The sequence below is a fragment of the Excalfactoria chinensis genome, chromosome 1 (assembly GCF_039878825.1).
Source record: "Excalfactoria chinensis isolate bCotChi1 chromosome 1, bCotChi1.hap2, whole genome shotgun sequence".
Lineage (NCBI taxonomy): Eukaryota > Metazoa > Chordata > Aves > Galliformes > Phasianidae > Excalfactoria > Excalfactoria chinensis.
Genome location: NC_092825.1, coordinates 163,377,127 through 163,396,052, shown reverse-complemented (window position 1 = coordinate 163,396,052; position 18,926 = coordinate 163,377,127). Strand labels below are relative to the sequence as shown.

Here is an 18,926-nt window from a genome sequence, read left to right as displayed (position 1 = left end):
AAAAAGTAAAAAAAAAAACAGAGCACAAGTTCAATGAAGTCAATGCCAGAGTGCAGTTCTGTGATCATACTGAAGGAAAAATGAATATATTTCATTTCTTTGCATTTCACTTCTGTCTATATACTCAACAGGTAAACTTTTAATTAAGAAAGTAACATCCTCAAATACTGCTTTGACAGGATACCTGATTATTTCCCACAAGTCTGCATCAAACGTACACCTCTGCATTCTGCCTCCTACTCAGAAATCATAAAAGCTTTCTAAAAGAGAGTAACGCTTTCATCCACTGCTAAGTAAGCACTTAAACATCGCTCTTCTACCAACGTGTTACATGTTTGCTCTGACTTGCAGTTTTCAGAACTTCCTAAAAATTACATCTGGAAGTACAAAACCCTTAACATAAGGATCTAAATGCTACATAACATGCCTTAAGCGCTGCTACAAGACACACGCATGTGAAATCAAGACGTTTTCACAAGCTACGTGCAGAACACTAAACTAAAGCAAAAAATCACACAGAAGTGAGTCTAAAGACAGTATGTACCTCATCAACATGCTGGAGGAAGAAAAGACACTGAACGCACATTTGTCACATTCCTGACACCAGGCATTCCCCTAGTGTCAACTTAGCCTACTTGCCTTTCAGCAAGGCTTTGCACTGATATCTTAAACACTAGGCTGTGGTAGAAACAGCTTAATTGAAAAGGTATGTAGAAATACACAAGACATCTAGAATATCAGCACTGTGCCTCCGGTGGTGCAGTGGTAGAATTGCTGCTTGCAACACCAGAGGCCCGGGTTCGAATCCCCCCTGTGGCGCAAGTGGCAGAAATGCTGCTCTGCTACACAGAAGGGCTCAAATCCCAGGAGTTGGACTCGATGATCTCTAAGGTCCCTTCCAACTCGCACGATACTGTGATACTGTGATACTATGATATCCCAGTACTGAAGGAAAAAAAAAGAAAAAAGAAAAAGGGAAGAAGGGAGAAGTGAGGAAAAAAGGAGGATAAATCCAAAATCCTTTGTCTAGGTAAAGTACAGGCTAGCGTGGTTTTATTCCAAACAGCAGAAACAACGAGTATAAACAGTGATCCTGTTTAGGAGGGAATTGCACAACTCCAGACAAATAATAAGATCTCTGAATTAATTACTAGGATAGCATTTACCCAGGAACCGCACAAAATGTCGAACCCAAAATTTGTAAGGGGAAATCTCCAGACTACAGTAACTTCTCTATCATCCATTTCCTAAACACACTAACAGGGAAAACAGCAACACAAACCTGCAAAATAAAGCACCATATCACCTCTTTTCCTAAGCTCCCCAAAAACAAAGTTTGCTGACCATGCACACCTATTCAAATAGGTACAGCAACTAGATTGGCTAAAAAGTTCCAGAACACTCACAAGAACAGGTAAAATCACTTCATAGTTCAAGGACTTTCCTTTTGTTTTGTTAACTTTGGTCTTACAATTAATGACTGGACAAGAAAATCCAACAGTAACAATAATATTCCATTTTTCACTTTTACTTTGTTGCCTATTCAGATCATGAGAAAACACCCATTTTCCTGGAAAATTCTAGTTCATGTCATGCAAAGGAAAACTCGCACTGAACATCTGAGAAATGCTGATTACTGTAATAGCTTCCTTCCTAACTTTGCGGTGCTGTATCATTAACTAGAAAAAGTTATCAGAACTCATCAAAGAGAGGGAATAAGAATAAACCACAAGTAGCTTAGGACCAAACGAAGAACATTTTAGAAGATTTATCAAGAACATACAACAAAGTTTCACTCAGTAATACAGGTATTACACACACACAGTTGGTGTTTTGTAGACAATACTTTACAAAGCTGAAACAATGGTAAACCAAGTCAGCTTGAGGCAAATAAAATCACGAATAGATAGAGAACTCTTTATCAACAGTAAATGCATTAAATTGCATTTCAAACACTGAAAGCCCCTTAAGTTGGGTTGGTGCCTCTCAGATCCCTAAGGAAGGTCTGCCTGAGACAAAAGAGAAATTATCCAAGAATAATAAAAAAACAGCTTTTGAGGCACTCTCACAACCCACGGGTTCAACAACTTATGTCAAAAATCACTACTCTAAGATCTAGATCCTCTGAAGACTGCGAATGGTTTCACAAAACCCTGAGACAGAATAACCTAAAACAAACTTTCTTTTTAATCTATACTGATTAGGAATGTACTACTGCTCCCTGACAACGAGGCACCTAAAGAAAGTAGATAAGGCACTTATGTTGATGCACTCTTAATGAAACACATCCTTTCCTTTCACATTCTATTTATTGTCTGTTTCGTAGCAACAAGTTTCCCAGGATAAGTCAAATTTTTTATTACAGTAGAACCACTTTCTCCCATAGTTAATCACTTCCTAATTCACTTCCAAGAAAGTTTTAATATTGACTTCTAAGATGAACAAGACAAGATTTTGATATCCATACATATAATGTACCTCAAAATTGATATTTTAAACAAATAGTTAAATTATATTTTCAGTATGAGATACTACATAAAATGTCAATGTCCTAAATATATATATTTACATGGGCAAATCTGTTTATATCTTTTAATACAGAAGTACAATGATTCATGTAATATAAACCTTACTTTTCCAATTCTTCAGGATCAAATTTCCACCAAGTATCTGGCTCACGGAACTCCACTCTGTATCCCTTTTCTAGAGCCTGTAGCAAGTAAAGAAATATGTCATATGAGTAGCATTATTATATAAAGCATGAACAGTATTAACCATAACAAGAAGTTCATGTCCCACTACAATTAATAGATGTAGTTAACTTTACATTGTTAGTATGCTGAATTTCACTTGCCCCAAACCTGTCTTTCACTCCAGGCTAAGCAGATTAGATCACATCTGTCCTAAAACTGTTCTGGATTGAGAGTGGGGCAGGTCTCTTCTCACTGGTGACAAGTGACAGGATGAGGGGAAATGGCCTCAAGTTGCACCAAGGTAAGTTTAGGTTGGATATTAGGAAACGCTTCTTTACAGAAAGGGTAGTTAAGTACTGGAATAGGCTCCCCAGGGAGGTGGTTGGAGTTAGGGTACTATGGTTAGGCTGTGGTTGAACTTGATGATCTTTGAGGTCTTTTCCAACCTGGGTAATTCAATGATTCTATGGACTAATGCCATACCATTTAATCATTGTATCAATAAGCAGTCTCCCTTCAGAAGCCCAAGAAAGGAAGAAGTTTCTGCACATATCAGACCAGCTCACTGCATATGAAGGTAAATTCACAGAGCTGTAAGAGACGGTATAATTCCACAATAAAACCTACCACTTCCACATATGGTTTCATCTCCCAGGCTTGAGTGTTAGTGTTGTCTATTATAACTGGAGATTTTCCCTGCTCCATTGCCTGCTTGGCTGCAACAAAAGAAACTGCATGTAAATAAGCAATTACATAATTCAAATAAAATGGTGCATGCAAGAAAGTTAATTAATCTGGTCTGATTGAAACTTTTCTACGAAAAGCAGAGATGCAAATGTAAATAAGTATGAGCAAATAGGTAAGAGAAATAAAGCAAGGAACATAAAACCAAGGTAGTGGTGAATCAATACAATGGGTTAAATGGGAATTGTTGACACAACATGACAGAGCTGCTCCAAGTATGTGCCCTGCCGAGTGTTAAAGAGACTTCTGGTATGAAACCATATTCAGGTCCCAGCTTCACCAGCAGCATGTGGTGTATTCATAACTGGGACCTATGGCTAGGTAGTGCACTTATTCACCAAAATGTTATGAAATATGTAATATTCATACAAAGACATCCAAAACACTAGTGAGATCCATTAAAAAAACCCGAACTGTAGAGGTTTGACTTGGCAAACAGCTAAACATCACATTGCTGTCCCAGTGGGACAGAGGAGATAAATCATAGTAATGATAATAATATATACATGCATATATTTACAGAAAAAGTGAGGTGCAACACAGTTTCTCACTACCCATGACCAATGCCTAGCCAGCCCCTGAGTAGTGCCTGCCTCCCCAGCCAGCTCCCCTTAGTGTTATGGTTTCTTCACATGTTGTCATACTGTGTGGAAGATCCCTTTGGTTGGTTTAGGTCAGCTGTTCTGGCTCTCTCCCCTCCCAGCTCCTTGTACCCCTTAGCTCCCTCACTGGCAGGACAGTATGAGAAGCTGAGAAATGGGAACACTTTTGCCCCTGTGCAGCATTGCTCAGCAATAATTTGAACATCAGTGTATTACCAGCACAGCTTTCCTCATGAAGCCAAAACACAGCACCACACCATCTACTACAAGGAAAATCAACCCTGTCCTAGCAGGCACTCATTGCTCTAAACCCCTCATCCCCAACAGTCAGTCCAGAAAGCATTCTGAGAGGACTCCTAACTCACATTGCCAGGATTTGATCCTGGAGAATAAAAGCTATGCTTAAAAAGGGCACTGTACAACATATGGCTGGATAGTAATTACTGGACACATACATTATCATACTGGTGATAATGGTGCTTGTGCACTATTTCCTCTCATATTCGCCTACCTGTTTCAGCACATAGATTTGTCCCAGGATTGGGTTAGGAATATGTATCAGATCAGCAACATGACTCAAGCATTCCTCTTTTTTGAGATAATTGTAAGATAAATAATGAGTAAGCCAGGTTGGCTGCAAATGAAGAAGGATCATCTTTTGGTGAATGTTCTTGAACATTCAAATGGCCTCTACTCTGCCTGATCTTCATTTTCTAGCTGTCAGTTTGAAAAGCCACAGATATCATTTACAGAAGTGATATAAAGACAGTGTAAATGTATTTTGAATATGTAAAGTTTATTACCACTACACTTCCCAAAGAATGTTTGAATTGCTAAGTCCAGCATCCAAGACAGCAAGTCACTTTAACAACTGCGCCTCAAATTGCCAATAGAAAAAAATATCATAATGTAATACCACTAGTGCTCATAGGGAACTTAAGATGATAAACTAGACGACAGAACTGAAATATCTGAAACTCAAAATACTGAACTCAAAAGTACTGAAACTCAAAAAACTGTTGTAAAAAAGTTTCCAGGAAAATTCATAACGTCTTGCTAAAGAGTCAGAATATATATGCACACACACACACCTGTTGCATACGTACTCATTCAACAGACACTGTTCAGTCTGTACAATGAATGAAACAAGCATCCAAAGGAAGAAACAACAACTAAGTTATTGTTGAGAACTAGGGATGAAATCAATCCATAAAACAAGAAGAAACTAAAGGAAAAGAGGCTGGGAAGTAACTACATAGACGAAAGGCAGAAAAAAAATATAAAGTATTTCCTCTCAGAGCACTAAGAATCAGCGTAGAAAGCCATGCAAACTGTACAATATATTGCTCATACTTCATTAACTTTACTCAAGTGACAGACTGACATGATAGGCTGCCAGAATGCAAGGGAAAAATCCTAAAAGATGGCATTGAGGAAACATTAATAAAGAATACAAAGATTAATAAAGGGAATAACAAATTTGCTAATGCAGATAACAGGGCCAAAATTTACAAAAGCTTGTGAAGAAAGATTGTATTGAAGTCACAACAGCAAATTGATTCCAGCATTTGCTGTATTTGTGCACTTGATCCCACAACCTAAGAATTAAATGCACGTGTGCTTTGTTATCAAGGATATGTAATCCTTAACTCTTGAATGTCTTGTAAACATCCAAGAGTTTTAAAACTTGTTCATCTAAATCCCTAGATTAGTTACCATACAGAAGAGATTTTGTCCTTAGAATCTGCACCTTCTGCAATTTCAAAATCCAACAGAAATTTATAAACTGATTAAAATATAACATTAAAATACAAATACTTATGTATACTCTGACAGTTTTATTTATATATGCACACACTCCTATACTTACACACACACGTGCCCCATCTCATACATACTATTAGCACACGCCTATTGTGCTTTACTTCTATTCTGTAAATAGAAAAGTAATTTAATAGAATGTCTTTTATGCATTCAAACCTCTCTTCTGGTTCCAGTCATGGGCATCACCCAGCTGAGCAGCATTATATGTATATCCATCTTGCTGACGAAAGTAATCATCGGTGCTGAGTACAATGCCATCACGACTATGATCAAGCAGAAAACTATTGAAAAAAGGGAAATGCAAATCATTACAAGGTATATTTTTCATATTAACTACCCCCAAAAAACAATAAAGCTAAAGTAAATTTGTGCCCTACTTCTGAGATTCTTGCAAAATTCAAAATATTTTGTACTGGAAATCATAAATATACCATTAATTCCAACTCAAAGCAGTATTTTCCCCCCTCTCTACTCCTATATTTGTTGTTTCTCCAGCTTAGAAATTCGTAACCATCTACTTCACAGCTCTGTCACAATAGGTTCTGAGCACCTAATGGTCACTTATTGTATTCATTAATACTTCCAATACCAGCTCTTGTCTGCATTTATCTCTAGCAACCAATGTGATCAGAGGACCTGGATATAACTGAAAAATGAACTGGATGCTTAAATCCTTCCTTCTCTAAACAAGCATTATTCTGACCTCTGTTCACACTACTTGCACATACAATACATATTGAATAGGAACAGTGAAAGGAGACTTCTGATTTCAGCAATTTCCATATTTTCAGGGAAAAATACAAGATCACACTAATATTTCAGGATTGTGCTACTAATGAAAGTCAGGATTACAGAAGAGTATACATCCTGTATTGAAGGGATGATATTCCATTTCTATGGCTTCTGCCCCAGTACAGGCCACACTCACACCCACTTTCTCATTAGCAATGGCACTCCCTGTATCTACAAGGTACCAAGAAAAAAAGTGACCCTTATTTCTTTTTTATTTCTGTGTCAATTTTTGGAAACGTTGGGATTTGTATTTATTCAAGTGAAGGCCCAAAAAGATGACACAGGGAAAGTGGTCAAAGAAGATCAATACAGACCTCACCTAGTAGAGCAGCAGTGAGCTGCTACAGGGGAAACCACACCATTAGGAACTGCAGTTCTAGTCAAACAGGTGACAAGAATTTTAAGATAGTTTTTAATTGCTATCATTCACACTTAAGGGTTAACAGGGTGATAGGAAAAGCATGTACTTTACTATCCCTGCTTGTATTAAACTGGGAGAAAAACGATCACTTCTTGAACCACCTAAATCACTTGATTAAAGCGGGTTAGCTTGGCTTCCTGAGCAAATGCCATTTTATGGTGACTTTCAAGAGAGCATGAGTTTGATGGGCAAAATGAAAGGGGAAGAAATGATCAGCAAAATCAAAACAAAATATTCAGCAAATGAATAAAATGCAGAGATCCAAATTAGAACCCAAAAAGATTAGAAAGTAAAATGAACTGCAGTCTGAGTTTTACATTTACCCAGTCTTTCAGGCCTGTCATTTCTAAGCAGCACAGATACCTTACTAGAAGTTTATTTCATTTGTAGGTCAGAATAATCTAACATTAAAAATTAGAGCAGGAAGCCAGACGGAAACAGCTTCAACATAAAGAACAAAAGACACTGTGGGGGAATTCAACTAAGGCAAAAAGGAAGTTTCGGAAGGGGTTGTAAAGTTTACTGTTAACAAGTTTTTATCCATTTCACAATCCTGGTAATGTTTCTGATGATTAGATTAGTTACTGCAATGACTAACACTATTAGTTATATTAGTTACTGCAATGAGAGATGAAAGAACACTGCATGAATCTATTAAACTTCTCTAGAATTCTCTATGCACTGGCATGAAATGCAATGGTCGAACCACTGAGAGGCATAACTGAGCTAGTTTTTGGACATAACTAAAATCCACACTCAGTATTGCCTAGGAATTCCAACAACTACCTGTGAATCAGGAAACCAATGACAGCAAAAGTTGCAGGGGGGGGTGACCAGCAATATTAGATCAGCAATATTAGAACTCCATACACGTGATCGAACCCACATTAATCCAACCCAGTGAGTAACCTCTATTCTGTCAAACATAAACCTTATTTCCAGAAAATCCTTGGAAAATGGTGCTTAAAGGAAAATCCTGTGAAACAGAGATAACTCTTCTTTCAGTCAGATCTACAGTCTGAGCCCACGACTGTTTTTGCTTCCTATAGTATATTCAAATTGATAAGAACAGCCAGTCATTGCCACAGAGCATCTGTATCCCAATGAGACTCTTGGATTCCACTGCCCAATGGAAATCTAGGTAACTACTCAGGCTCAAAAACAGGCACTGTACCCAAAAGCTACAATAAGTAAACTGCACCAGCAGCGTGCAGGATATTCTGTTGCTGAAGTGTCAGGAATAGAGGAAAGCTGGCCAAATCCCAAACAACCTACGGCAACAAATGCATGTCAGTTCTAAGTTACCAAGCTTTCCCATAAATAGCTGCAGGGAGAGCTACTTAAATTTAATTCCCACACAAGGAATTTGTTATGTGTTGCCATGTCATCAACAATAGACCCTGTAGAGCTCATAGTTAAGATATATTTGGAAATAAAATTTATCCTAAGCTCATGAACTCGGATAAAACAACAAAGCACACCTATGCAAAGAATGGAACATTACTATGTAACCACGCAAAGAGATGACTCCGCTGCTGTGAGGTGGGGAAGGAAAAACAAGGAAGATGATTCTCTAACAGGCAAGTCAAACTGCAGATCAGACAGCATCAGTATGTGCACGTGTGACAGAAGGAGCAGTATTAGCCATTTGCAAACCAGCTTTTTTGCATCCAATTGCACGACATTCCCTGCAAGTGAACATTCACCTCACTGAAGCAGATACAAAAATCACTCAGATTTTTTTAGATAAGCTAGTTGATCTAATAGAAGTTATTTCTATACATAAAACTCATCTGGAAGTTCAAGTGCTCATATTAACTAGATAGCAAACTAACACATTTTTTTCTAGCCTATACATACCCACATACACCCATGTACCAGCTTTAAATCTAGTTCTTCAAAACAGTCCCACACTCTGCACTCCAGTTAGCCTACTTTGATAAATAACTTTACAGTTAAGATGTCTTAGAATCAAATTATTTAAAATAGCTAACTTATTGTACAGACAAGGACAAAAAAGACTGTAACTAAATAGTTTTTTAAAAATCCATAGTACTATTAAGCTATTTAAATGATACTTGTAAATGATTTGATGATCAATGTATTGATTCAATAATTAATGTAAATTATTTGATAGGACAAAGGGGAATGGTTTTAAACTGAGACAGGGGAGGTTTAGGTTAGAGACTGGGAAGAAGTTTTTCATACAGAAGGTGGTGATGCACTGGAACAGGTTGCCCAAGGAGGCTGTGGATGCTCCATCTCTAGAGGCATTCAAGGCCAGGCTGGATGTGGCTCTGGGCAGCCTGGTCTGGTGGCTGGTGACCTTGCAGGTAGCAGGGGGTTGAAGCTAGATGGTCATTGTAGTCCTTTCCAACCCAGGCCATTCTACGATTCTATGATACTTTTAACACTGTTACAGGCAGTGTTTTTAAAGAAACGCCGAATTAGAAACAACAGCACAAAAATATTCCTACATTCAATAGTTATTTAACTCATCCACTCCCAAGATGCAGAAGTTCTTCACTCCAACAGCAGTATTCTATTTCTGGGATACTCTCTTATATGGGCCTAACAACAGATTTCACTTCAAAAATACATTGTCAGAGATGCCAATATAGGCTTTTTCAACCACACTAAGCTAACTTTTATACAATTTCATGTTGATCTATTTATAGAGGAATGGGAAATTGGAACTGTTGCCAAGTTTATTTGCAAAATATTCTAAAAGCCAAAGCGTTGTTTATTTTTATATCTTTTTCCAATGGTGTTTACATTCTTAAAATCACGTTACCAACTACATCAAATTACAGCACGTTTTTGCTGCTTGGACTAAAGATACCATCACTGTGCGTCCACTTGGGCAAATGGTATAGAGAATTTCTAACTATACTGTAAAATCACTTCTAAAGCAAAGGAAAAAATAAAGAAGTTTTCAAGCTTTTTTCTGAAGTGCTTTGGATTGAGGGAGCATTACCTGGCTAAGTCCATGCATCTGCTTTTCTTCCACATATATTTTCCCCCTCCAAATGCATCCAAGTTGTAGGACTTTAAAATATCACGTGCACAGAAAACAGAAGTAAAAAGCATTTGCTTTTGTACAAAGCAGAGCAGAAAAAGCAAAAAATCCCACTGCAATAAGTCTATTCCTGAACAAAGCCTTTCTGCTGTTGAAGCAATCTGGATCAGCACCAACACCGCATTATGAGAATGCACTTCTCCCAGCACAACCTGAAGAACAGCAAGAGAAGGAAGAAAACTGGCCTATAACGGGAAGGTCATAGGAAGCACAGTGGTACAAAATTGCGATAAGAAACTCACAGCTGTCAGCAGAAAAAACAGGGACAAGGCAAAAAGAGTAAAGCACAACAAAGAAATCAGTACAGTTAACCTGGGAATGAAACCACACCAGCAGCTTACACAGGGACAAGGTGATCCTAAGTAGAAAAGAGAGGAAGATTGAACCAAGAAATCTACTTAGAATTTTAGGGCAGAAACAGCGATATTATACTGTGACTGCCCACACATGTAATAATGCATGTAATAAATCACAAGGGATCTCCAGTGACCAGGAAAAGGTTAATGCTACGCCCATATTTGGGGTAAGAAAAGTCAAGGAAACTGGGCTGCTCAACCTCACCTAACCTCAGCTTCCAGAAAAATCAGAGTGCACCTTGTTGGAATCCATTTCCAAACATGTGAAGGAAATTAAGGCTGTTACAAAGAGTCAAGGTGGGTTTACAACAGACAAACCATGCTTCAGCGGCCAGACCAAATTGTACCATGTGATGAAACATCTGGCTTTGTGGATATTTGAATGTATTAAGGCTTCTGACTTTCCAGTCAGTACCTGCAGAGTAGCACAACTGGCAGTGAAATCAAGTCTTTGGGCATCTTCATCATTAACCTGGATCACAAGGCAGAACCTGCAAGATGACAGCACACTGGTAGCAAAGGCAGATGTACCAAACATTAGGGCTTGGTGTCCTGGAGGATAAAGAGAAATCTAAGTGCTGGGCTAAGTGAAATTCAACATGGAAAAGCACCAAGCTCTCCAAATAGTGCAAAAGAAACCTATGCATTAGAACAGAATTAAAGGTAACTGAGCAGCCCAACTGAAAAGATCTAAGGATTGTAGTGAATATCAAACTGCAGATGGAATCAGTGGTGTATTCTCATCAAAAGAGGAGCAAACCACACACTATTTTTTATTAGGTAAAAAGTGAAAATCCCCCCCATCTCTTTTTTTGGTCAGTTCTAAAATACTGTGTCCAGTTCTGGGCTTCCCAGCTCAAAAAGCATGCTGAAAAACACAAAAGGTCTGAGCAGATGGCATAGAACCTACAGGCACTTGTGAAGCTTTGAGTGCTCTACTTGGAAGTTTTCCAGACAAAAATATGACTGATCTGATCCAATGATGGCGATGGTCTTGCAGAAGGAGGTGACCTCCAGAAGACCCTTCCATGAAACACATCTTAGATGTCAAGCATGTGGGATGACAAAGTCAAAACAAAACACAGACTTCATTATAAGATTAAGAACGGACGTGTCAAGTTTGAGAACAGTAGGAAAAGTGTCTGTGCTTACAGATCTGGCTTGCACAGAAATGCAGACTGGAATTCAAGATTCCCGAGTCTCACTACTGCTTTGCTGTCATTACATACTTGGGAAACTCAATCGCAAGATGCAACTCATTCCCTTCTACTCCTGATCCATAAAGATATGTCAGTTTTGCGCTTAATACAGTCATTTTGCTAGTGCAAGCAGTAGAGGCTTGTCTGAAGTTCCTAAAGATGCCCAGACTACCAAGATTCCACAAGGCAATGGTGTCACTTGTCCTAGTCTGCGCAGCAGAACTCTATGATGCTATATAATTCTGGTTTTTAGCTTCTTCCCCCAGTACATCCCACCCCTTGGGTATTTGAGACCATGGAATATGATTCTGCAGGAATTAACAATTGAAACCAAGCTTTGAACGTACAAAACTGCATGTAGCTGAAAACAATGACAGTCCCACACAGTTCAAATTCTGCACCCCAACTCAGTGACTACGATTGACCTTGATCTTACAGCGCCCACTTCCCCATCTGTTAAATTAAATGAGTAATTCATCTGACAAGTAGGAGATGAAAAAACATGAATAGAGATTCATAAAAAACTTCAACACTTAGGACACTCAGCTAATATGACTGCCATACTAAGACACATTGAAAGGCCATTCATCATGCAAAGTATCAAATAGGTAATATTAAATAGTTTCGTGTTTAAAACTACCCAATTTCTGGACTGAATAAAGCAGTTTTTTTTTCCCCCACTTTATTATTTTCTATGCTACTTAAACTATTGCCCCCAGTGGCTCAGTGGTATAAGGTGCTGCTTGCAACCCTGGAGGCCTGGGGTTTGAATCCCCCCTGTGGCGCAAGTGGTAGAAATGCTGCTCTGCTACACAGAAAGGCTCGAATCCTGGGAGCTGGACTCAATGATCTCAAGGTCCCTTCCAACTCGCACGATACTGTGATACTGTAATACATATTAACACTCAGCTTCAAAAATAAAGGTTTGCAAAACAGAACGATCAGTAACTAGAAAATGTGAGTTAAGTTACACAAATATGTGAGTTACAAATTTCTGGTAGATATTCTTCTATGGTACAGCCCTCTAAATACTAGGGGAAAAAAAGAATCAAATCCCAAACACAGTAAGGTTGCTCCTTTATAGAAAAAGAACAACATGGAAGAACATAATCACAGTATCTATTTAACAGTCCACTAACATACAAGGGAACACAACCACAAACGACATCCTGTTTCTCACATGCAGTTTCTGGATGAAGCTCAATAAGTAAATACTAATAAAGTAACTTCTGTGTGCAAAAGAAATATGTTTTCATTTACGACAGATGGTGGTTTTGCTCTTTACCAACCTACACACTTCTTACAGTAGGCAAAAAGAGGTGAGAATCCAAGCTGGAGTTTGTGCTTGCCTTTAACTCTGTTGGAAACTTCAACAAGTGTATTTCTAAGGGAAAATGATACTTCTCTTGCGTGTTCACAAATTAACAAAAGGTACAGTCATCCATATGAAAGAAACAAATGGGGTTACTCAGTTTCACCAATACACTGAAAAGGATTGCGTTTTCAGAGAAGCAAAATTACTCTAATGGCCTTGGAAGATGTTTGTACTGTTATAATAAACTACTACTGCTGCTAGATCATGCCAAAGATTCTATTTGTAAATGAAGAAAGTTGATAATAAAAGGGGCAGACTATCGCATACAAGCACATATGAGTGTTTCAGAGTAAAAGTCACATGCTTTACAAGTAACATAAAACAGCTTCTGTTCATTGAAATTCATACCAATAAAGACAAAAACCAAACCACGTGACTCTAATATCTACTGTCAGATGTCATTTCTAAATAACGATGACTGCACTTTAATAGCCTAATTTACAAATACCAAACTTGCTGATAAACTTAAGGTCCCCAAGCTTTCAGCCTTCACTTAAAATCATAGAATCACAGAATGGCCTGGGCTGAAAAGGACCACAATGATCATCCAGTTTCAACACTCCTGCTACATGCAGGGTCACCAACCACCAGATCAGGCTGTCCAGAGCCACATCCAGCCTGGCCTTGAATGCCTCCAGGGATGGGGCATCCACAGCCTCTTCGAGCAGCCTGTTCCAGTGTGCCATCACCCTCTGAATGAAAAACCTTCTCCTAAAATCTAGCCTAAACCTCCCCCATCTCAGTTTACTTACCGAGACAGTGTTGATTTCCCTGACCCAGGTAGGCCTCTTAAGATAAGGAGCACTTTCTGTAAACAATCAAACCTCTCCTCAGGTGGAGAAGAAAATCTATGCATTCCTTCTGCACTGTAAGTTTTTGGTTCTTTCCAATACTCTTCTCTGGTTTCACAGAAACCATTACTTTGGAGATGATGATTCTGATGATTATTTCCATTTCTGAAGACCTGAGTACTATGGAAATCAGTACGATCAACACTGTAGCTACTCTGATCACGCACAGGACCATGAAGGTTGATATCCTGATTTTCACAGTAACCATAGTAATTTTCATAAGAAAGTTCATCATTCTGAAGAGGAAAAGCATTTGTATTTTGCTGTGGGGAATTAAGTATCTGAAAATGTGCCTGATGGGTCAGCCTAGGAGGAGGAGGCCCCTGAGGTACTATGAAAGGCGCTGTTGACTGCCAAGTGGGTCTGAATTCAGGCACTGAATAACTAGACTCCATTTGTCCATTAAAGGCATTTTCAGTTTTCCAGCCACTTCTTTCCATGACAAACTGCTGCTCATTGCTTATTTTCTGACTTCCCTGTTCCCCAGAGAAATACTGTCCATTCTCATAAAACGGTTGTGGGCTGTCCAACAGTACATGCTGATAATCCTCTTGTGATGCCTGACTGCAATTATACACAGAACATTCTTCCTGAGAAGTTTTGGTTTCTTTTTCCTGAAGCATATTTAAATTTTCACTTTCCAGCTGATGAATTTCTTTGTAGAACTGGTCCAGTTCATCATCCATTCCTGATGCAGCAGAAGAAACAGCATGCACATTCTTTGTCTCGGTTCCTTTAGTTTTGTTTTCCTGCATGCCATCTCCCACACCACTCTGATAGTCATCACAGCTCCCAGACTGGTCCTGTGTGTTACTCTCAGCAGGCTTATAAATCGGTCCAATAAATTCTTTGCTTGTAATAAACTCTCCATCTGACTCATTTCTATTTACTGAGAATGCTTTACAACTATTTTTAGTATTATCTTCATTGACATCATTCGCAGTAAGAGGATCTTCCTTTTCTTCGTCCTCAGTGTCATTTATTGATACCAATGGAGGATTTATGTTCTGCACAGTCACAGAATCAACTGCTTGACTAAACTCTAGATTGCCTTCTGGAAGCACTTCATTTGTTGCTCCCAAGACATCCACAGGTATTTTCTCTTGCTTCTGCACTTCATTATCCCCTTCATTATCTGAAACACACACCGGTATCAAATCATTAGATGTTCTGTCAGGGTCCCCTTCTTGAATGCCTTGCTTGCCACAATCAGGGAGGTTCTCAAAAGCCCCTTCTGTTGACTTCATCTTTTTAGAACACGGTTCAGCTGTGACTTCATCCTGACACTCCAAGAGCCTTACTCTACTTTCAGCATGAAGCATCTTTAGAAAAAAAGATTAATACATTATCAGCACAAGCAATTTTAAAGCAAAGTTAAAAAGAAAAAGAAAAATCAAGTTACTGAGGCCTATGATGTGCATCTTCAGAATCTCCACTATCACAACTGAATAGGAAATATGCACTGAGAAGAAGAAAAGCAGGCAGTATCTACTGGAAGTCTTGCATAGTAGCTGGCAATCTTGATTAAATATCTGTACACGTGGGAAACACATTAGTGTTGAACCAGTCTTGCAGTCACGTTTTGTATCTTAATTTACAAATCAGCCTTTCTTCATATGAATTTTATATTTGAAAAATAAATTAGATCAACGGCTTCTGTTCTCCATGGACCTCTGTTAATCTGCCAAGCATTATAGATCTCTGTGATAGGATTAACACGTGCCAAATTTCAAAGCACAAACTAATGCCCGACATCATTACTAAGGTGGACAACAAAAATGCAAATACTTCAGACACTAGGAATATTTTCTGTGACACAAACTGAACTCAGCTAATTCATTTAACACCAATAAAACAGATATTGGATGACATCTCTAATTTGGTACTGGTTAAATAAGGCTTAAAATTAAATTTACAATCTGACATTACGTTTCTGGTTACAGAACAACTAAAGACCTTCGTTAGGTACCAAATTATGCAGCTGCACGCTTTTAATGTAAACTGAAAAGGTAATCTGAGCAGCAAATGAATTACAACCTAAGAATGAGCCGGTAAGTTGCAGAATGACAGACAGAGAGGGTAAGTGTGATTAAAAACAAAGTCAGATAGTGCTGATCAGTGTGACATGCAGTCATGCCACTGCCCAATCCATTATCCACAGTTTGATTTTCCTTAGCACTCTAGAAGTCTATATGTAATGCAGTGAAAAGCAAAAGTCATCATATAAATTGCCAAGTCGTATACTTAGCAAGCCCTGCAACATAACAAACACAGTATTAAATGAGTAAGTATTTATCCTATCAGGGGGTTTGTTCTATTACTCTCTGTCAACTGCGGAATATTTCAGCTTTCTAAGAGTTAATATTGACCAAACGTTACATGCTCATAATCACCAACAAGAAACAACTTTTTCTTTTCTTCTCTCAATCTGAAAAGGATCTGTAAGTAATATTCTTCACTTCAACTTTATGTGTAAAAACTGACAGGTTGTTTATCAGGACATTTGCCCACCTACTGTACAAAGTAACAAAAAAAAAAGAGTCAAAAAATGCTTAAGCCAAGGAGATTTTACTGCTTCTATTTCATTTTGATAAATGGAAGATAGCACTACTGCAGTGTGGTGGAAAAACAAAGCCATGCATGACAATACTTCCTTGGTATTATTGGAATGCTGCTCTGAGTACCACACTATATCTCTCAAGACACACACACTGCTTCTCACATATCCCCTGCTTTTTGGTTCTTCCTTTTTGCAAACAGAAAGCAAGCTTGATATACGCCTATGTCCCTCAACTACTCAAAAATGTTATTTTATCTCCACTGAAAAACACTGCAACCTGCTGTAGGGGACCTGCTTTAGTGCGGGTGTTGACCTCAATGACCTCCAGAGGTTCCTTCCAATCTCTACAATTCCGTGATTCTGAGAAAAATTGCTTCACCCTCATTTCTATCCTCGTTCCTCTTGTGGAATGGGGCTTAAGCAAGGTATATGCATATTCTTATGTGAAATGAAAGTAAAGGAGCATGTGAGACCTGCTGCATGAATATTTCTCTCATGATGGAGGATACTGCTCTGTGACTACCACTTTCTCTCTAATCTTCAGCAGGTTTGCTCAGATAACCTTAGGGAAAGATAAATTGCCCGTGAAAACACATCCACCTGCACTCTCAGAGCACGTATATACTGAGAAAGTGCAATCTACCTTAGTCTTGCCTTTTGAAGGGGACAAAATAGAGCCACAGAATATCCTGAGTTGGAAGGGCCCCACAAGGTCCACTGAGTCCAGCTCCTGACTCCACACAGGGACACCCCAAAACCAGGCCTATATATCTGAGAGCACCATCCAAACACTCTTTGAATTCCAGCAGCTTAAGGTCAGGATCTCTGCCCTGGGGAGCCTGATAGCTCTTTGGTATTGTCCAAAAGATATTGTTGGAAGCACCGAACCTGAGCTGCACTCACGATTCACTTGGCAGCACTTAGAGCACCATGTAACCACTTCAACCTGCCAAATGCCTCCAGCAAGTAACTATCGGCCTTAAGCTCCACGCCTACAATAAATTCGCTAACAGAAAAAGAGGACGCATGTGGCAGAGGCTGAAAATTAGGGGAAGGCCCGGATCTGCTGTTCGGGTACGGAGGAGGCAGCGCTCCAGGCCCCTCACGCTTAGGGACGCACCGCACGGCCGGGCCGGGAGCGGCAGCGCTAGGGAGTCATGGGGCCCGCCCGCCAGCCGCTCCCTTCCCCCCATAACCGGCTCCCGACGCCCGCGCCCACCTCCCCACACTGACCCGTCACTCCCCTTCAGCCACATACTGGTACGGAAACCAACCTCAAGACACAAGCAACCGCCAACTCGTCTTCCGCCGTCCCGGCGAACAACACACCCCCTCCCGGCGGTGGGGGAGGGGAGCAGAGGGCAATCCCTCGCTCTCAAAATGGCGCCGGCTCCACCTCCCTTGCTCTCTTCACCACGGCTCGCTCTGGGACTTGTAGTTACGCCCCGCATAGGACTCCATTTCACAGAATCCCCTCGGCGTCGGGAGGGCGGAGCCGTCGCTCAGCGGGCGGTGAGCAGGGCGGGCCGGGGCGGTGTTGCAGGCGTAATGCGGGCCGCCCTTAATGAAGTGAGGCTGGAGCCTGAGGTGTGCCCAGAGCCCCGGCGTGAGGGGGTGGTGCTCTGGATCGGTTGCTGTGTGCTGGTGGAGTGATGGAGGGTTGTTTGTACACCCCGCTGCTTTTCCTTTGGGGAGTCAGTGGATTTTATGTCTGTGTGGCTTCTCAGCCCTGGCTGCCCTGCCTCAAAATGGGCAAGTTTGTATCGATACTGAAACATCTAGTGCTTATTCCTAGCAAAAGAAAAGAAAGGAAACCAAACCTCAGCTGCCATAAGCATAGGACAAAACTCTTGAATGCTAAAATCAGCTTCAGTGCTGCAGTAGTTGTGTAGGTACTGACTATGTGCTACCAGACCTGGGAAATCTGCGTGCAGCTGCTTCCAAGGAAGAAGGGTGGTAGAGCCTTTACCCACCATTCCTGACTGGAAAGGCAGCGTATGAATTCCCGTGGAAGCTGGGAGCAGTTCTGTGTTTGGATGTGGTCTTGTTTGTGGCTCTGGGGCCTGAGTTTTGTTTTATATTTTGCACAAAAGAGTCAAACAAACAAATTCTAAAGCTATTTTGAATTGAAGAGAAATTCAGAGCTATCTGGTCATTTCTACCTTTATTCCTGAAAGGAAAATGTTTAGGTGCAGCATATACAAAGGAGTGTGTTACTGCAGTTAGGTGAGCTATTTCTAACACAAGTATCTTTGGAAATATAAGGACCTACATTGCTTTATTCTACTCTTTGCATGAGGTTATCTAAAAAATAATAAGATTAGTCATTAATTTTAGTATTCAAAAAGATTTTACAATCAAGGTGATTGATTTCTTAGAGGAGTCTTGATTGCATAGTCCTAAGGAAAAGATCTATTTCCTATCTAAAAT

General features: G+C 39.7%; 1 protein-coding gene across 8 annotated transcripts in view; it reads right to left on the bottom strand.

Moving 5' to 3' along the window:
* The window catches only part of N4BP2L2 (NEDD4 binding protein 2 like 2), a 40,028-nt gene extending 22,072 nt beyond the window's left edge, over nucleotides 1–17,956 (bottom strand). For all 8 annotated transcript variants that reach the window (XR_011906276.1, XR_011906278.1, XR_011906280.1 and 5 more), the window contains exons 1-5: nucleotides 17,771–17,956; nucleotides 13,838–15,258; nucleotides 6,020–6,144; nucleotides 3,321–3,409; nucleotides 2,634–2,710 (exon numbers count right to left, since the gene is read on the bottom strand). Coding sequence is in view for 3 of the 8 variants with exons in the window: in XM_072361591.1 (XP_072217692.1) it covers nucleotides 2,634–2,710; nucleotides 3,321–3,409; nucleotides 6,020–6,144; nucleotides 13,838–15,258; nucleotides 17,771–17,947 (1,889 nt within the window). In the remaining 5 variants the exon portion in view is untranslated. The remainder of the gene's footprint in view (nucleotides 1–2,633; nucleotides 2,711–3,320; nucleotides 3,410–6,019; nucleotides 6,145–13,837; nucleotides 15,259–17,770) is intronic.
* Nucleotides 17,957–18,926: the final 970 nt, after the last annotated feature.